Source organism: Somniosus microcephalus, chromosome 8 (genome assembly GCF_052327205.1).
Source record: "Somniosus microcephalus isolate GS21.2 chromosome 8, FLI_Smic_1.0, whole genome shotgun sequence".
In the NCBI taxonomy this organism is placed as follows: domain Eukaryota; kingdom Metazoa; phylum Chordata; class Chondrichthyes; order Squaliformes; family Somniosidae; genus Somniosus; species Somniosus microcephalus.
The window spans coordinates 45,243,126-45,260,468 of NC_140994.1; the positions used below are offsets into that span (position 1 = coordinate 45,243,126).

At 39.5% G+C, this 17,343-nt stretch overlaps 2 protein-coding genes across 8 annotated transcripts in view; one reads left to right on the top strand and one right to left on the bottom strand.

Annotated features, from left to right (window-relative positions):
• The window catches only part of insyn2a (inhibitory synaptic factor 2A), a 59,220-nt gene extending 45,320 nt beyond the window's left edge, over nt 1-13,900 (bottom strand). Inside the window, exons 1-3 of one of the 3 annotated variants that reach the window (XM_085994682.1) lie at nt 13,326-13,900; nt 5,579-6,775; nt 3,055-4,672 (exon numbers count right to left, since the gene is read on the bottom strand). In XM_085994682.1, coding sequence (XP_085850808.1) covers nt 4,669-4,672; nt 5,579-6,768 — 1,194 coding nt within the window. In that variant the 5' untranslated portion in view covers nt 6,769-6,775; nt 13,326-13,900 and the 3' untranslated portion in view covers nt 3,055-4,668. Of the gene's footprint in view, nt 1-3,054; nt 4,673-5,578; nt 6,776-13,325 lie in introns of those variants that run through there. The other 2 variants (XR_015079221.1, XM_085994681.1) reach the window with 2 other exon arrangements.
• Nucleotides 1-17,343, top strand: part of dock1 (dedicator of cytokinesis 1) — a 712,419-nt gene that overhangs the window by 317,074 nt on the left and 378,002 nt on the right. The window lies entirely within an intron of this gene.

Below are 17,343 nucleotides of genomic sequence, written 5' to 3' on the forward strand. Positions count from 1 at the left end.
TATCTCCAAAGTAATGTTTGTGTTCAGCACACAATCCTAATACATGTTAATAGTTAAATTTTTAACTTATCTTGAACAGTTCCTTTGTTTAAGTTCAATCTTGTCATTTAGCCATATTGAATTTCTGAAGGTTCAAATCCCACCATGGAAGTTTCAGAATTTGAATTCAGTTTAAATGCTGGTATCAGTAAAAATGACCACAAAGCTGTCAGGTTGTCAGTAAAACCCAGTGTCCTTTAGGGAAGGAACCTGCTGCCCTTACCTGGCCGGGCATGTATGTGACTCCAGTCCTACACCAGTGTGGTGACTCTTAACTGTCCACAGATGTGGATTAGCAAGCTACTGAGTTGTATCAATTGCTACAGCATTGTGGCTGCACCTTCACCACATTAACTGCAGTGATTCAAGAAGGTGGCCCACCACCATGTTCTCAGGGCAACTAAGTGTGGACAATAAATGCCAGCCTTGCCATAACACCAACATACTAAGAATGAATTTAAAAAATGAATAAATTAGTTTGCTGTAATTTAACATTCTTTAAGAACTGTTGAGGGGAATTTTAACCCCCAAAATCAGGTGGGTTTGGGTTGGGTGGGGTGTTAAAATGTTAAAAATCTCAAACCCAACCCCAAACCCCAGGACGACAAACATGCTAAACAAGGGGCAACAGCATGCTATAGACAGAGCTAAACGATCCCACAACCAGCGGATCAGATCAAAGCTCTACAGTCCTGCCACATCCAGTCATCAATGGTGGTGGACAATTAAACAACTAACGGGAGGAGGAGGCTCCACGAACCTCCCCATCCTCAATGATGGCAGAGCCCAGCGTGTGAGCGCAAAAGACAAGGCTGAAGCATTTGCAACCATCTTCAGCCAGAAGTGCCGAGTGGATGATCCATATTGGCCTCCTCCTGAGGTCCCCACCATCACAGAAGCCTGACTTCAACCAATTTGATTCACTACATGTGATATCAAGAAACGGCTGAGCACATTGGATACAGCCAAGGCTATGGGCCCCGACAACATTCCGGTTATTGTGCTGAAGACTTATGCTCCAGAACTAGCCGCTCCTCCAGCCAAGTTGTTCCAGTACAACTACAACATTGGCATCTACCCGACAATGTGGAAAATTGCCCAGGTATGTCCTGTCCACAAAAAGGACAAATCCAATCTGGCCAATTACAGCCCCATCAGTCTACACTCAATCATCAGTAAAGTAATGGAAGGTGTCGTCGACAGTTGCTGTCAAGCGACACTTACCACTAACTTGTTCACTGATGCTTAGTTTGGGTTTCACCAGGACTACTCGGCTCCAGACCTCATTACAGCCTTGGTCCAAACATGGACAAAAGAGATGAATTCCAGAGGTGAGGTGAGAGTGACTGCCCTTGACATCAAGGCAGCATTTGACTGAATGAGGAATCAAGGAGCCCTAGTAAAATTGAAGTCAGTGAGAATCAAGGGGAAAACTTTCCACTGGCTGGAGTCATACCTAGCACAAAGGAAGGGTGGCTGTGATGGAGGCCAATCAGCACAGCTGCAGGAGTTCCTCAGGGCAGTGGCCTAGGCCGAACCATCTTTAGCTGCTTCATCAATGACCTTCCCTCCATCATAATGTCAGAAATATTCGCAATTCCTCAGATAATGAAGCAGTCCGTGCCTGCATGCAGCATTCAGGCTTGGGCTGATGTGTGGTGCGAATTTTACTTGCCACTTAAGTGCCAGGTAATGATCATCTCCAACAAGAGAGAGTCTAACCACCTTCCCTTGACATTTAACGGCATTACCATTGCCGAATTCCCCACCATCAACATCCTAGGGGGTCACCGTTGACCAGAAACCTAACTGGACCAGCCACATAAATACTGTGGCTACAAGAGCAGGTCAGAGGCTGGGTATTCTGCAGTGAGTGACTCACCTCCTGGTTCCCCAACACTTTTCCACCATTTGCAAGCCACAAGTCAGGAGTGTGATGGAATACTCTCCACTTGCCTGGATGAGTGCAGCTCCAACAACCCTCAAGAAGCTCGACATTATCCAGGGCAAAGTAGCCCATTTGATTGGCACCCCATCCACCACCTTAAACATTCACTGCCTCCACCACCGGCGCACCGTGGCTGCAGTATGTACCATGTACAAGATGCACTGCAGCTCGCCAAGGCTTCTTTGACAGCACCCCCACCCCCCAAACCCATGACCTTTACCACTTAGAAGGACAAGGAGAGCAGGCTCTTGGGAACACTACCCCCTCCAAGTTCCCCTCCAAGTTACACACCATCCTGACTTGTAAATATATCACTGTTCCTTTGCTGAGTCAAATCCTGGAACTCCCTCCCTAACAGCGCTATGAAAGTATGTTCACCACATGACTGCAATGGTTCAAGAAGGCAGCTCATGACCACCATCCTAAGGGCAGTTAGGGATGGGCAATAAATGCTGGCCTTTTCAGCGACACCCACATTGTATGAATGAATAAAAAAAAAACACCTCGAATCCGCCCACTTACGGTTTTAACGGAGGTGAGATGGGGGCGGGCAATCAACCCACTTCCAGGAGGCGGGTTGCAAATTTAAATATTACTTTAATCTCCATTTTAAATGTATCGATCCAGCAGGTAAGCGTCTTTCCACTTACCTGCTGGATGCAGCTTAGGTACCCCCTCCCCCTCCCCCCCCCCCCCTCCCAAAGATCTCCCACAACCCCCCCCCCCCCCCCCCGGTATTTCCCGATCCCTCCCTCCCTCTGCGCGCCATGGCTGCAGCCGCCGATCTCCCACCTGACCCTTCTGATTTCCCCACCCCCCTGCTCCCTGGCTGAGGCCTGATGCCAAAGGCCTAACCATCAGCCAGCCAGCCCCTCAATCTGGCTGGCTGCGGCTGGGAAACAGACAAAAAAGGTTAAGCAGGTCCTGCCGTTAAATTCGGCAGGATCTGAAGGCATCCCATTCTCCCAGTTTTTCTGACCGCAAAACAGCACCCCACTTCCCCACCTCCAAGCTAATATCAGGGCCATTATCTCCAATGGTGCAATTTAAAACAAAGACCACATATAAAGAATGATAATGATTTAATGACAGTTTAAAGTCTTAAAGGGAGCAAGCATGCAAAGTGGCATTGAGGGTTTCAGTGAATAATACATCACCTGATTAGCAAGGCACTTTACACCAGAGGTAACTACACTCGAATCCACCATAGTTTTTAGTAGTTGGACGATGCTCACACAGTTGAGGCATAGGTCTAATCCTTAACAATAAATTAAATATTTTCTATAAAAGCTGTCCCATTCTTAGAATGCAAAAGCATTATTTTCATTTGGTTATTTCAACTGTTTGAAAGCTTCATTACAAATATTTTCTTTAATTAGATATTTGTAACTTTAAAAGCTTCAAGCTGGAAAAAGTTGACTGTTTGGAAAAACTACATTGTCAAGGTTACTGCCCACACCAAGATGATTACTGCTTCTTGTTGAATATTCAATCATGATGTCGTAGGTAGAATACACAAAAGACTTAAATATATAAAGGGGTTACAATACCGGACAAAAGAATATTATCTGATCACATTAAGTGTTTGTTCACTAATATCGGCAGCAGTAATTTCTTGCCTACTGTCTGATTCTCTTGAATAATATATTTATATAAAAGTATTAGAGGATATTATTAAACTATAAATTGGATGAGTTTCTGAGAGATGATTTCAGGGTTTCCCAACATCTGTCAATTTTATCTTTTGTATCATTAACATTTCTTTCTTTAGAGCTCATTTCTAAAAAAATATCTGTCTTGTCTAGGCTAATAAAATTATTATTCTTACGACAAAGTATATTTTCTGATCTGATTTTTAAAAATATGCTGGCACAGATTTTAATCTTGCGTTAAAATAGCCCTGTCAATATCCACACCTTTGGTTTGTGCCATTTCCTTTTTTTCTCTCCCACATGGCAGCTGTCTCTCACTCTGCCAGTGCATTTCACACCTAATCTAGAGCCGTCTTTTGTCTCTTTACCTGTCCTATTACCATCTTGTCTCGTCTTGAATATCTCAATGTCTCTTCACCTCTCAGACCTTCCCTTTTGTTCTTTCATCCCCTCCCCCATTTCCCAGCCCCCAAACTGGCCTTTTAATCTGTTTCATTTCCTGCTTTTTCTCAGTTCTGAAGAAGGGTTTCGACCTGAAACGTTAACTCTGTTTCTCTCTCCACGGATGTTGCCTGGCCTGCTGAGTTTTTCCAGTGTTTTCTGTTGTTATTTTGGCAATATCCTAATTTTTTTCAACTATTCTAAGTTTTAATGGACATAGTTTTACTTACTTTTTAGTTTTTAGTTTACTTACTTTTTACTTCTACTTAGGTTTAGACCTTCTAATTTTGGGATTTTATTTTTCCTGAATTTTAATCACAAATCTGGTGCAATCATTGCTGGCAAATATGTCCTTTTTTTTAAAAAAAAACAAATATTCATAATCTGAGAAATTTGCAAAATGATTTTGTAAGGAATTTTTTTTTAAAGGAAGGCACTTACAAATTGTTTACAAATTATAATGCTTAAAAAGGCGTGTCGTCATCAAATGCTCCCGATGAAACTTATTCAGCCATGTGCTTTGACAGAGTTGACTTATGGTGTGCTTTATGTTGATGCTGCTTGTTGGAATAGAGAGAAGATGAAGTGCTACCTGCAACAAAACAGAGAAAGTGGCTGTGTGTGTCACACCAGAACTGCAGAATGCAGACTTTGTTGTTTTTGGGTTTTAATAACTTGTATTACTCTGGATGGGAGAGAGAAACAGAGTCCAATGTTCACATTGCAGTTGATTACTAAAGGAAACAGCACTAACGATGCAGAATTTTAAAAAAAATTATAAATTAGGATGCAATAATTTTTACAAATACGCTATTCAACATTTTCCTTAGTTTAAGAAAACAATGCGGTGGAACATAACTAACATTGCTTAATACACTTCGGTCATGTCCTGATCTGACTCTCCAGTTGGGAGATGTGATAACTCTCCAGGAGATCATCTTATACCACTTGCAGTTCTCACTGGCTGCAGTATAACGTTAACACGAGGCATAGCCACATTTAAAAAAAAAAAAAAGCCCCAGCTGGTCCAAGGACCTCTTGGCATTAATATTAGCTGCCACATGAGCAGAAATCTGTGCATGCATTCAATCCTGTGTAAGAAGAGTTTATTTTGTCAGTGACCTCAGTGTAACCTATAATGAGCAGCAGTTGGCAGTATAACTTCAGTCCATTGGCTGTGCATTGAACTCTCTGGATGTTGATCTGAGGAGGATAACTGCAGTTTAAGTTATTCATTAGTCCTGTTGGTGTTGGCAAAGCTTAAGCTTTAGCTTAAGCTTAAGCATGGGAATCCACCATGAATTTTACTGATCAATATATTGCATACGAGTCAAATCTATTTTATGCACTTCATTAATAATTTTGACATTGGTCCTTATCTCAGTTTTCTAGGACCTGTGTAATAGGTCTATTCCTGATTTCTGTTAATTTGGACATTCATTTCTAAGCTAGCATGTATATATACCTTTTTTGATAAAACAGTTTTGTGTGGTCTTACCCTTCTCTGAGGGCTTCGCCTTTTTCTAATTCTTGAATAACCCCAAGCAACACCTTAATGGTTTCCTGACTGGAACTGATCAGGTTTTCCATTATTTGCAGCTGTGCTTTCAGATCCACCACTTCTGTAAGAGGCACGATTTGTTGATTTGACTCCATTACAGATACTGCTGCCTGATTAGGCTGATTTTCATCTCTCGGTGCAAGGCTTGACACAGTGGATTCAGAAGGCTCTTCACTTTGTGGGGACTGTACTGAACAGGTTTGACCATTCACTGACTGAGAATGCAGACTGGCTGGCTGCAAAGTTCTTTCATGTACTTCCTGCGCTGTCACATTTTGTGGAGAGTCCTGTGTAAAGGAATTAGAGGGATCAGGCTGTGTAAGTTCACAGTTGCTTTCTGTTAAATGGAAGGAAGTGAACTCCGTTAGCTGCAGCTCGCTCTGCGCTGATCGATTAAAGTTCTGATTTCCTGATGGCACCTTATCACACTTTGCCGTATTGCACAGCTGGTAATTTTGTTCAGTTGGGTTCGAATCTGTCAAATTTAAAACGCGAGGGGGCTCTTCAGTGCAACTGTGCATTTCTGGATCTTTGCTGCTAGGATCATCAAAACTGTCACTACCAGCTTGTTCATTCTGTTTGCTGAAGTTATTAGTATGTGAGCTGATATCTGGGTTCTTTTGATTGCCCCCTTTTGCACTGCTAATAGTATGTGCTCCTGAGTCTTTATTGAGGTTATTATCTTTAATATCAACTGCCAAACTATTGTTTTGTCTCCTGAACATGTCAACAGTGGGAGCAATTTTGATGACATTCGCTTTCTTCCTTTCCAAAGGGAATGTCTGATAGCGCTTTTTGAGGTCAGGTGATGTCTGCACACCCGTGCTTCTGGTTACATTTGGAATTGACCTTCGTGCAGGCACTGTCATGTATTTGCGATAAGCTGCCTTATAAGAAATAGCTTTCATTGTTTTTTTGTCCAGTTGCTGTGCTGCAGAAAGTCTCTTCTCCTGTTCATTCTGAGCTTCACGGATATCTTTAAATCTCACCTGTAGGGCTTTATTTCTTTTTCTAATCTGCCTCTTTGGATCCAGTGCATATTTCATCTCCAGTGTTCGTGAAGCTGCTTGCTCAGCTTCATTCTCTGTGCTTGTGAGTTGGCATTTGCTTGGTTCCTTACTCACCATGTTTTACCTACAATTGAAAACAACGGAGATAATTTTTTAAGCACAATTTGTAACGTGTCTAGAATTATGAGTATAAAAGTCCTTGATACAAAATTGCTGTTAGAGTGACACCATGAGATGCTTTTCATAACAGCAAGATTTTGTAATTTGAAAATATGGGTGGTGGTAGGAACCCATTTCTGGTCGCACCAATTTAAAAGTGTAAATTTTGTAACACACATAAACAAACATCGACATTCTCAACTGAATTTCTCTAGCCTTCAGAAAAAAATGTCTGCAAGTTACTGAAAATTAATTTTAGGCTATGTAGTTTTTTTTTATTCATTCATCCCTCCTCCCCCCACCCCAACCCATGGGCCAGGTGTCTGGTTTCACCAGGAGAATTCTCTCCATACACGAATGCATTATAGCTTAAAACATTATGATAAGGATAGAATCTGATGGTTTTGCTGGACCGGTAAAGGGCCACTATTGCTTTGCAGCGAGACTGGCTTGCCCCAAGAACAGAGATAAAATGAAAACTATCTAAGCATTTAATTCTTGAAAAAATATTTCAGAATGCATCAACACAATTGTCCTTGATTGTGTTTTGTTGCAAGGAAACGTTTGACAGCTATATGTATTTATTAGTGTAGAGCTGCAATGGAAACTAGTGCTGGAAATGAAGCGATAGAATCCTTACAAAAAATATATGATCTTTGATTGGGTGAGTACACAAGCTAAGTACAAGCAGGTGCTGATGAATTCTTTCAGGGAACCAGTAGGCAAAACCCCTTTAGCTGCTTCGGAAATCAAGTACTGCCAGTTTGACAGCAATGATGTGTGCATTTGATTAAAAAAATACGCACTTTATATGTGTAGCTTTATCAGGCTGAATTTGAATAAATCTCATTCTTGATGACTGAGAATGTTTGTTTACCAAGATTAGTCTTCCAATAAAAATATTACCTCTTTGCATCACAACAGAAAGGTACGATATGTGTACTGAAAGGTATGTTTGGCCCAAAAGGAAAGGCTAAAATAACTTATTTTCCCGAATAAACTCAATGGGGACAATGAGTGAAGTTTCACAAGCACCATAGATATGATTAAGTTGTGTGTGTGTTTCATGAGCCATAGACCTATTTACTGATCCTTGATGTGGCAGTCTAGTATTTATCTTTTTAATATTTATGTCTGACTTTACATAGGGATGATTTTAACCCTACCTGCCCAGCAGAAAACATGTGGGTAGGCAGTTTATATGCCCCAAGTTACTTACTCACCCTGAAGCCATCGGGATCCTGCTGTCTGCAATTTTAACCTGCTCTCCTGAGCAGGTGGTAAGGACACCTGCCCAGAGCCAGTGGGGTCTTTCTTTACATATGCATGTTGAGTCCCAGTCACGTTATCAAGATCTGGCTGCAATTTTCACTCTGGTCTGACTGTAGAAGCCACTGCAGGTTTCCCACCAAGCCAACTGAGGATAAAAGAGGATCAGCCCCAGAAGAGGCCAAAAACGGTAACTCCTTTACTTTTCCTTATTACGGCCAGGAGGAGAGGGAGTGTCCCTCTGGGCCCCACATGGAAAATTTAGGCTTCTCCTGCCCCAGACCACCTCCCTCTTCCCTCCTATGAGACCTTCCTGGAACCACCTTCCCATGCCCTACCGGTGTGCTGGAAGGGGGCCATGGGCGGGAAGTGGATTGGCAGCATGTTATTGAGGCCCAAGAGTTAAAATAGCTGCCTGTATGACTCTTGCTGTTAGTCTTTGGATTCAATTTGCTGAGCCATTCGTTAATGAAAATATTTAACATAAATCTAGGAATCTATTACATATGGGCTGATTTTCATCCCCGTTTTCAGGCAGGAACGGGCGGTAGTGCAGAGAAAATGGCAGTGCTCTACTCCTGCTGCTGATCCTCCTGGCACCATTTCCATCCGGTCCTGGAAATGCGTGCCAGAATACTCGCCTCTTTCAGTTGGGGGGTCGGGGTGTGGCCGTGTGTCTCACGAACTTATGTAAATCAGGGTCCTATATACGGCATAGGATTCGGATGCAATTTTCAGATACCAATGGACGGAATGTGAGCAGCGCACATTCCATCCATTGGTACTTGGCACACAATGGTCTAACCTGCTCCAAAAAAAAAATGAAAAACGCTATGGCGCTGATTTTTGTGGAACCAGGAGGAGCACAAATGCTTCTCCTGGCCCCACTAAAAATCTTCCCATGCTATGCTGGTACCTCAGTGCCTCCCACTTCTTGCTCGGCTCCACAGAGGAGACTCCGGATTTCATGACGCCCCCACAAATGGTGAACTGCACGTAGTGCTTCTTCAGCGATGACAGCTTGCCAAAATCATTCTAATGAGGCCCCACCATGAAAATTGGTCAGGCCTAAGACCAATGACATTGGGCGGGTGGCAGGGTTGCCATGCTTGGTTCCCACACAATGGAACCGGACACACGAAAATGTATCCCATAGTTAAACTGATGAGATTTTCAAAATGTTCGATTCAATCTTGACACTTTTCCATAAACCTTAGGCTGATCCAGGTGTTTAGACAAATAGCATTGTTCTACTCCAGAATTATTTACAGCATTCACATTCTATTGCTTTAAATTTTTTAAGTCGAAAACTGAGTATGATTAAAAGTATAAAACAGATTTAAGAAAAAAACTTGAAAACATCTGATTTGCAGCCCAGGCAGCTCAACAAAAAGAGATATTGGTTCCTTTAAACTAACCTGTTGTGGATGAATTGCCTTACCGCTACAGTTTAAAAACAAAGCTATACATCAGATATTACTGAACAACTGATTGATTATTCAAATGATATGAAATAAAAATCTGACTGTAGAAAAATAATGGAGGTTACAATTTCCAAAATGAAATGTTTCCCATTTTATCTTGCATAACATTGTGTATCATAGCAACAGACATTGTATTGTTCACTTACATATACTCTTTTTGTAGGAAGTAAAAGGGTTGTATGTTCAATTCATTATTTTTAGGGTACATTTTATAACATCAAAAACGAAAGACTTGCATTTATATAGCGCCTTTCACGACCACTGGACATCCCAAAGCGCTTTACAGCCAATGAAGTACTTTTTGAAGTGTAGTCTCTGTTGTAATGTAGGAAACACGGCAGCCAATCTGCTCACAGCAAGCTCCCACAAACAGCAATGTGACGATGACCAGATAATTTTTTTTTTAGTGATGTTGTTTGAGGGATAAATATTGACCAGGACACTGGTGATGACTCCCCAGCTCTTCTTTGAAATACGACCACCTGAGAGAGCAGATGGAGTCTCGGTTTAATGTCTCATCCACTAGACAGCACCTCCAACAGTGCAGCTCTTCCTTTGTACTGCACTGGAGTGTCAGCCTAGATTTTTGTGCTCAAGTCTTAAGTGGGATAGAACCCACAACGCTGTGACTCAGGCAAGAGTCCTACCAACTGAGCCACAGCTAACATGACATCTGGGTGCCTGTGTAGTAGCAGATCATTAAAAAGTGCTAATTTAAGAGGTAACTAAAGTGAGATGGGGAAATTTGGAAACCACTTTGCTGGCATTAGTTTGGGGTTTTTTTCTCCTTTAAATTCTGTGTGAATTGCTATGAGAAATGTTATAATCTCTGTCTCGGGAAGAAATTCCTTGAAAATGGAAAGTATTTGTCATTTTTTGTAATTGCTTACTAAAGATTATACACCATCTTTATGTAAGCCATACTTAATAATGTGGACAAGTATCACTAGTTCCAGGACAGTGATACCTCTTCACCTGATCCAAAGGGGAAATCTCAGGGTGTTTTGGAAAGTACAATTTGAATATCTTGAACTATTTTACTTGTACCATAACAATTATATAAAATGTTTAAAATAATCTAGAAATGGATGCTCTACAAATATATATGTAATGGGCCTCTAGTATAACTATTTGAAGGATTATGTACTGTGTAAGCTGATGCATAATCCTCTTAGACTTTTTAGGGTCTATATTTCAAAACTGCCTCTTCTAGTCCCTGCTATTGTTTTCTTAGCAGACAGAATGGCATAGAACATGGTACATGTTACTTGCTGATGAATATAAAGTGATTCATAAAGAATATTGAACTTCATAGCCAAAGATAGAAAATATTATTAATTGTTACTGTTTCTGATCTCTGAATTTGTAATTGGTGTTGATTTACAATACAAGCTTAATGAACACATTTCATTAAAGACCGTTGTAGTACTATGACTATATTTGCAACGTAATTGTCTAGCTTTTAAAAAACTATTTGATGTACTATGAAGTTCATTATTTCTCATATATATATTGGATTATATTTAGTTGCATAGATAATTGGAAGTTTCACTCTTTAAAAACAAAAAAAAATGGAGCCAGCATATACAATTTGGAAACATTGAAATTAACTACAAATTAATTTGGTATGGTGACAACATTTTTAAAGAAAAGCAGAAAGTTGGTAGCATCTATTTGAAGTGAGATTATACATCACAGTGGTAATGTTACCCTTGGGTTACAGATCAGATTTCTGGCATATTTTAGACCTAGGTCATAATAACTCTTATTCAGTGTAAATAAGAAACTATTCATTTCTCAAAGATAAATCTACTTTATATATGCCAAGAATAGATTTCTAATATCTATTTAAAGTCATCTTTTGTTTCAGTAAATCTTATGTAAATTTAGCAATGACAAACTGACCAGGGCATATTGGACTGACTCGATTTTTATTTAGATTCCATCTACAAAGAATTCTATATGCATATCAGTTCCAGATTGAAAAAGGTTGTATAATGCATAAATTGCTTTCTTTGAAATTGTAATAAATTTTACTCACGGATCAGCAGATCCTCTAGTAGTTTATACTTTAGCTGACAAAAACACACATTCTTTAAAAGCTCATATACAGTCTTCAATATCACTTGCATGAAGATTATCCCCAGAAATATGCATGAAATGTAAATTATATTCAATACTTGATCATATTCAGAAATGTTGGATAATAAATATTTCTTATTTTGTTGTTTATGCTGAGTAACTCTAAAACAGTGTTGTAAACATTTAAGTGAGGATTTTGATGGAATTCTGATTAATAATATTATGATGAAGTAGCTTACGGTTTTAGTTCTTAAAACTTTGAGCGAGCTAAGCTTTGTTAACAAGATGGTATATCTCGAATTTTCTTGATTGTGCTCTTGACCATTGATTAAAAAGCTAAGTTTTTCCTCAAATTACTGAGATAAGAAAATGATGACTGAATTATCTGATCATTCATTGTTTACTTGATCATAACATTTATTTATTTGTTGGATATCCCATTTTAAATAACAGTGTGCTTTTAATCATCATTTGTTAAATCCAGCTGATCTTTTTGCTATGTGATCTTAGTTTTAAATCTTCAGTGTTATTTATGTGAACTATATGTTTTTTCATAGAGACTAACTGTGACTGTTTAATCTTTATTTATTTCCCAAACTAAATCAATTAAATCAAACAAATATGCAACACAAAATACCTATAAATGACCAGTACACCTAACTGCTATTTGAGAAAGGTAGATCATCTTTGTTAGATTGCTAGGGCATTCTGACTTACTGTATGGCTTTGGAATGCACAGGATGTTCTTTTATCATCATTTAATATTAAAGATGGGGAAACAGAAATAGATGGTCTCCTTAAAACCCACCAACAGACGTGATTGAGCAGATTAAAGTTGGTGGGAAAGTACCCTTTAAGGAGGTAGTGAAGGGGTTAAAATGAAGTAATTCTTTCCATGCTGTAAACCAGTGATATGAAACCAAACGGTAAAATGGACTACTGTTCACTTGAGCCTAACCCTTTGTAAATCCCCGTAGCAAGCTTAACATTGATATTGAAGGCATTATCTCTAATTTGTTGTTTGTAGTATAGGAAAATAATTTATTTTTGTAAAGTTGATAAGCTGAGGAAACATTTTCTTGAAGGAGTTATAAACAATGAGACTCATTTATCATCTTTTTAGCAGCATGGAGGTATGGTGCTTTGCTGTATCTTTAAAGGGGATTTCCAGGGTAACATGCACGCAATAAAAAGCAAGCTGTACTATGAGTATCCTGAAGTGTTCTAATTATTTTAGATCATTGTCTTGTAGTTTCTACTTGACCATTAGATCTCACTGGACTGTGCATCACAGAAGGCTTTTATGCTTGCCTGTTCTCTAAATTACACTTCTGTTAAGCAGACACTTATAAATTATTTGATGATAGAAAAACTACTGCATTGGGGGATGCAGGTGAAAAAGCTCGTTTGACTTGGATGTTTGTGTAAGAGTCTGGTTAGTAAATTCCTCAAAATGAATCCAATTATATTTGATGTAAAAGTATAGTCGACTTTGGAAATGATTACAGTTGCAAAGTGCAAGTGGAACATAATTTTCCTTTCAACATAATATTGCCGTTACAGTCCGTGATATACATGTTCACAAGCTGCATTTTAAAATTAGATATATCAGGAAATCACTTAAATATTTGTTGCAGCAAATCAGAAAGTTCTGCAATTATAGTATAAACGATTGCTTACCTTTAGGTAAATTAGAGATGAAAGCGCAATGTCTGTATGCTGCTTCTGTTGTGAATATCCATGTGTATGTGGAGTAGATTTTCTGTAATGATCCAGCACTGTAGAATATGAAGTGTTAGTTTACTTTCCAAGCTGCGCGTTAAGCTATTGCTTAAAGTTCCCTCTCCTCCATAGTATTTGGTCGGCACCTTTCTCTTTATAACAGTGAGACATTTAGCCAGCTGTGACCAACGATGCTTTTGCTAGAGGCAGCCACGCACTTATGAAATTTCCTGTTACTGAGATTGCCGTATGCAAGCTCTCCAGGCTGCCGGGGAAGTCCAATTCCTATCAGCTGCTGCTGGCAAGCTGTGCATGCAGAGCAAGACCTCGCCTCCTTATCATCTTGGCTGAGATGTTTTTATAGTGGATACATGCCAGCAAGCTATTACACAAACTGAATTCCAGGCTTCTTGAAGTGAGAGTGAAAAATGATATTTTGCTGCAGTTTTTTTTAATTGGATGTTTTCTGCCCACATGTTCCATGCTGACATTTGAGAGAAAACAATCAATTCCAGTAGTATTGTGGACTGCTGGCTCCCCACTAGGGAGAGTTAGAATATTACTGTTTTTTAACCCCTCTCCCAAAGCAGCTGAATTTTGATGTAGAACTTGTTGAATCTGACACTCAGACCATTCTACAATTATGTACTAAAATACACAACTGAGCATTGAACAAAATAAACACCTAAAGTATAGCTGTTCAGTTAACGCATTTTCTAGTCTTTGTGCTTGTCAGACTGTCGAGCACTATTGCACATTATTAGTTTAACTAAAGCTGCATGACAGCTTTGTTAATTATTGTTTTCCCCTGCCACTTTGTGGCAGGACAGTTTCATTCCAAATAGTACTTTGCCATATAGATTTCTTTAAAACTCAAGGTTGCTAAAAAAATGTGAAGCTACTTTTAGAAGTATCTGTTTTAACCAAAATTCCAAAACCCACATACCTCATTTGCATTCAGATAAAATAAAACAGTAACAGTATATTTCCAAAGCTAGAGGTCATGTGAGAGCAGTGCGTACTGAAAGTTGGCAGCTTTTATTTAATTGCGAAGGGACTGCTGTCTGCATCAGTTGACGCATATAGTGGTGAACTGTTGGGAGTCGTTCATCAGTTTAGTCAGTTGGGAGCACTACCATCATTAGTTGGTGAGCTAAAAGCAATTCTTTTCATATTGCTGCATCTTCAATGACATTAAATAGGTCACTGCTCTTAGACTTGTAATGTGACTCTGGAGAATTTTCTTACTGGGGAATCATAACATGCAGAAACTGCAGATGCATTTCATTTGAACAGTTGCTTGTTAGTACCTACCCCCGCTTATGTATGTGGAGCTAAATTATGTATGTTGCCCAGGAATATCTCCTTTCTATACGTGACCATCCAAATTACCTTTTTTGTCCAAGTTCAGAATTTTTTTATAGTAACCTTTTAAATGCAGATCAGCTTACGAATAACCCACTACAGCCTGTATTATGTTTCATTGCAATTTACCACTTCAATTTGAGTGAATTAAAACTTAAATTGATATTTTCTTTTACAGCAAAATATAGTTTGTAAGTATTCAGCAGTGCTGAGCTGGCAAATATGTGTTACAATTGTTTGTAATTTGAGTCAATAATACGAATTTAGAATTTGTGGAGCACTGAAATGTAATTTGATAGATGGGCCAAAGTGGTATTTAGTGTCTTGAATAGGAACTTTTTGTTTATGTTCAAGAATCATTTGAGCTTGTCATTGTTACTGATGATTTGTGTCTGTAAGGGTCTTATTGATTGTACTCCTGAAGGCCTTAATGTTTGTACGGGTTATAAAGCTTCCTTGGGCGACATGTTCAAGAAGGTTATGACATGTAGCAGAAAGGATTATCAGGGTTGCTAAAGGACTTTAGGATGTGTGTTTTCAGAATGTCATAGTAAATGTGTTCAATTGCACTTGGTCCTCTAAGGGATAATTGCAGACTTCTGCATGTATAATCTTTTCAGAAGCACCATTTTTTATCAATATAGTATTTAATTTCTTCTGTTTCACACGCTAATAAAATATTTACTGCCACTTTGAGATAAATTCAACAATGCACACTAATTTATGGTCTCTTTAAAATTTGTTATTAAATTTACAAGAAAGTTTGGAAATGAGAAAATTACAGAAAATCAATTGGGAAGGGAGGAGGGGACCCAGATACATGGAGTATTTGGGATGAGAGAAAATGACAATGTTTCCCCAACCAGTCTAGTTCAGCCATAGCAGGCCAGCTTTCTGTGCCGTGGTTGTTCTCTGTAACTTAACAACTGCACATGCATTTGCTGAAGAAATGCATAAGCAGAATAATGTGTAAAAAAAAAAAAAGACTGCATATCTATAATAATTTTTTCAGCCACTTTAAAAAAATATCTGGCCCCATTATTTTACCAGCATCATTAGAGGTAAAATTGGTTCATGTTCTATTTGAAAATAAAGTTTGTAATAGTTTGTTTTTAAAAGAGGATAGAGATGGAGAGGTTTCATCAGGGAATTTGAGAGAGTAAGACCCTGATGGCTGAAAGCCCTGCCACGATGCTGAGGGAGGGTGAAATGCACATGAGGCTGAAATCAGAAGAACAAAGTGTTTGGCGGGGAGGGTGGTGGAATATAGGGCTGGAGAAGGTTGTGGAGATGAGATGAGGTGGGGTGAGGCCACGGAGTGAATTAAAAATGAGGATTTTAACTTTGAAAAGGGAAACAATGTAGGTCAGTGTGGACCGGGATGAGAGGGATTTAGTGGAGCAGATTTTTGGCAAATTGGAGTTTATGGAGGTTGGAGAATGGAAGGCCAACAAGGAATGCTTTGGAATAGTCGTCTGGAGCTAAAGACTGCATGTATGTATGAAGGTTTCCGTGACGGACTGAGGTAGGAGTGCAGGTCTTCCCAATGTTGTGCTGCAGGAAGTTATGACTCACCCAGGACTGTATGTCAGACAAGCAGTTTGACAGGTGGTGGAGAGGTAAAGCCGAGTGTCATTGGCGTACATTTGGAAGGTGACTCTGCCTCTGTAGATGATGTTGCCGAGGGGCAGTATGTAGATGAGGAAGGGGCTGCGGATAGACCTTTGAGAGACCTTGGAGATGACGGTGTGAGGACATGAGTACAAGCTATTGCTGGAGATACTCTTGCGATGTTCAGAAAATAGGATTGGAACTGTGAGGGTATTCCCATGGAGTTACGTGTCAGGCGAGAGCCATTACAATGCTGTGAGAAGAATAAGGCTGTACTAGGCATTTGAAAAGGGAGTTGCAGAAGGAATGGGCACAGAGTTGGGAAGACGACAAAGTGTTCAAGGACCTTGGAGAAGAAAAATAGCTTGGAGATGGGGTAGTAGTTGTCGAGAGCTGAATAGCCATGGGGGTGATGACTGCAGTTTTGAAAGGGAGCAGAATGGTGCCCGAGGGACAGGAACCATTGACAATATCAGCTAGCATGGGGCAAAGAGCTGTGACTGAGGTATTAGTTCAACAGTCATCCTCAAAGGTGAGCACTTCATGTAGGTTCCACTTTACTCAGTGATTCTTTGTTTGGCTTTGCTGTGCTTTTACTAATACTGATGTCTTTCTGGAAGTTACATGACAGTGTGCCAAACTAAAATGTATTGCTAAATTATTAAATGCAAAAAGTACTCACTGTAGTACTTTAGGGTTGATGTTTAGTCTGTCTGAAATGTAAGAAATTATTTTAATTGCCTGTGTATGTTAACCCTTATCATTTTCTCAATAAACAAAGGTCTTGTATGGTTAATTTTATGTGCTGTGATTAGTACTTGAAAGGAGTATCTAATTATTTTAAGAGTCTATTGTATTCCTAACGCATCTAGTCTTGCCTTCTAGATCAGCTAGAATACCGAGATACAGTAATGAGCTTATGGTTTACCATCCATGGCCTGGGAAATTAGGTCAGGCTGTGGGTGGGTGGCAATGCTCAACTGTAATTTGATCAGTCCAA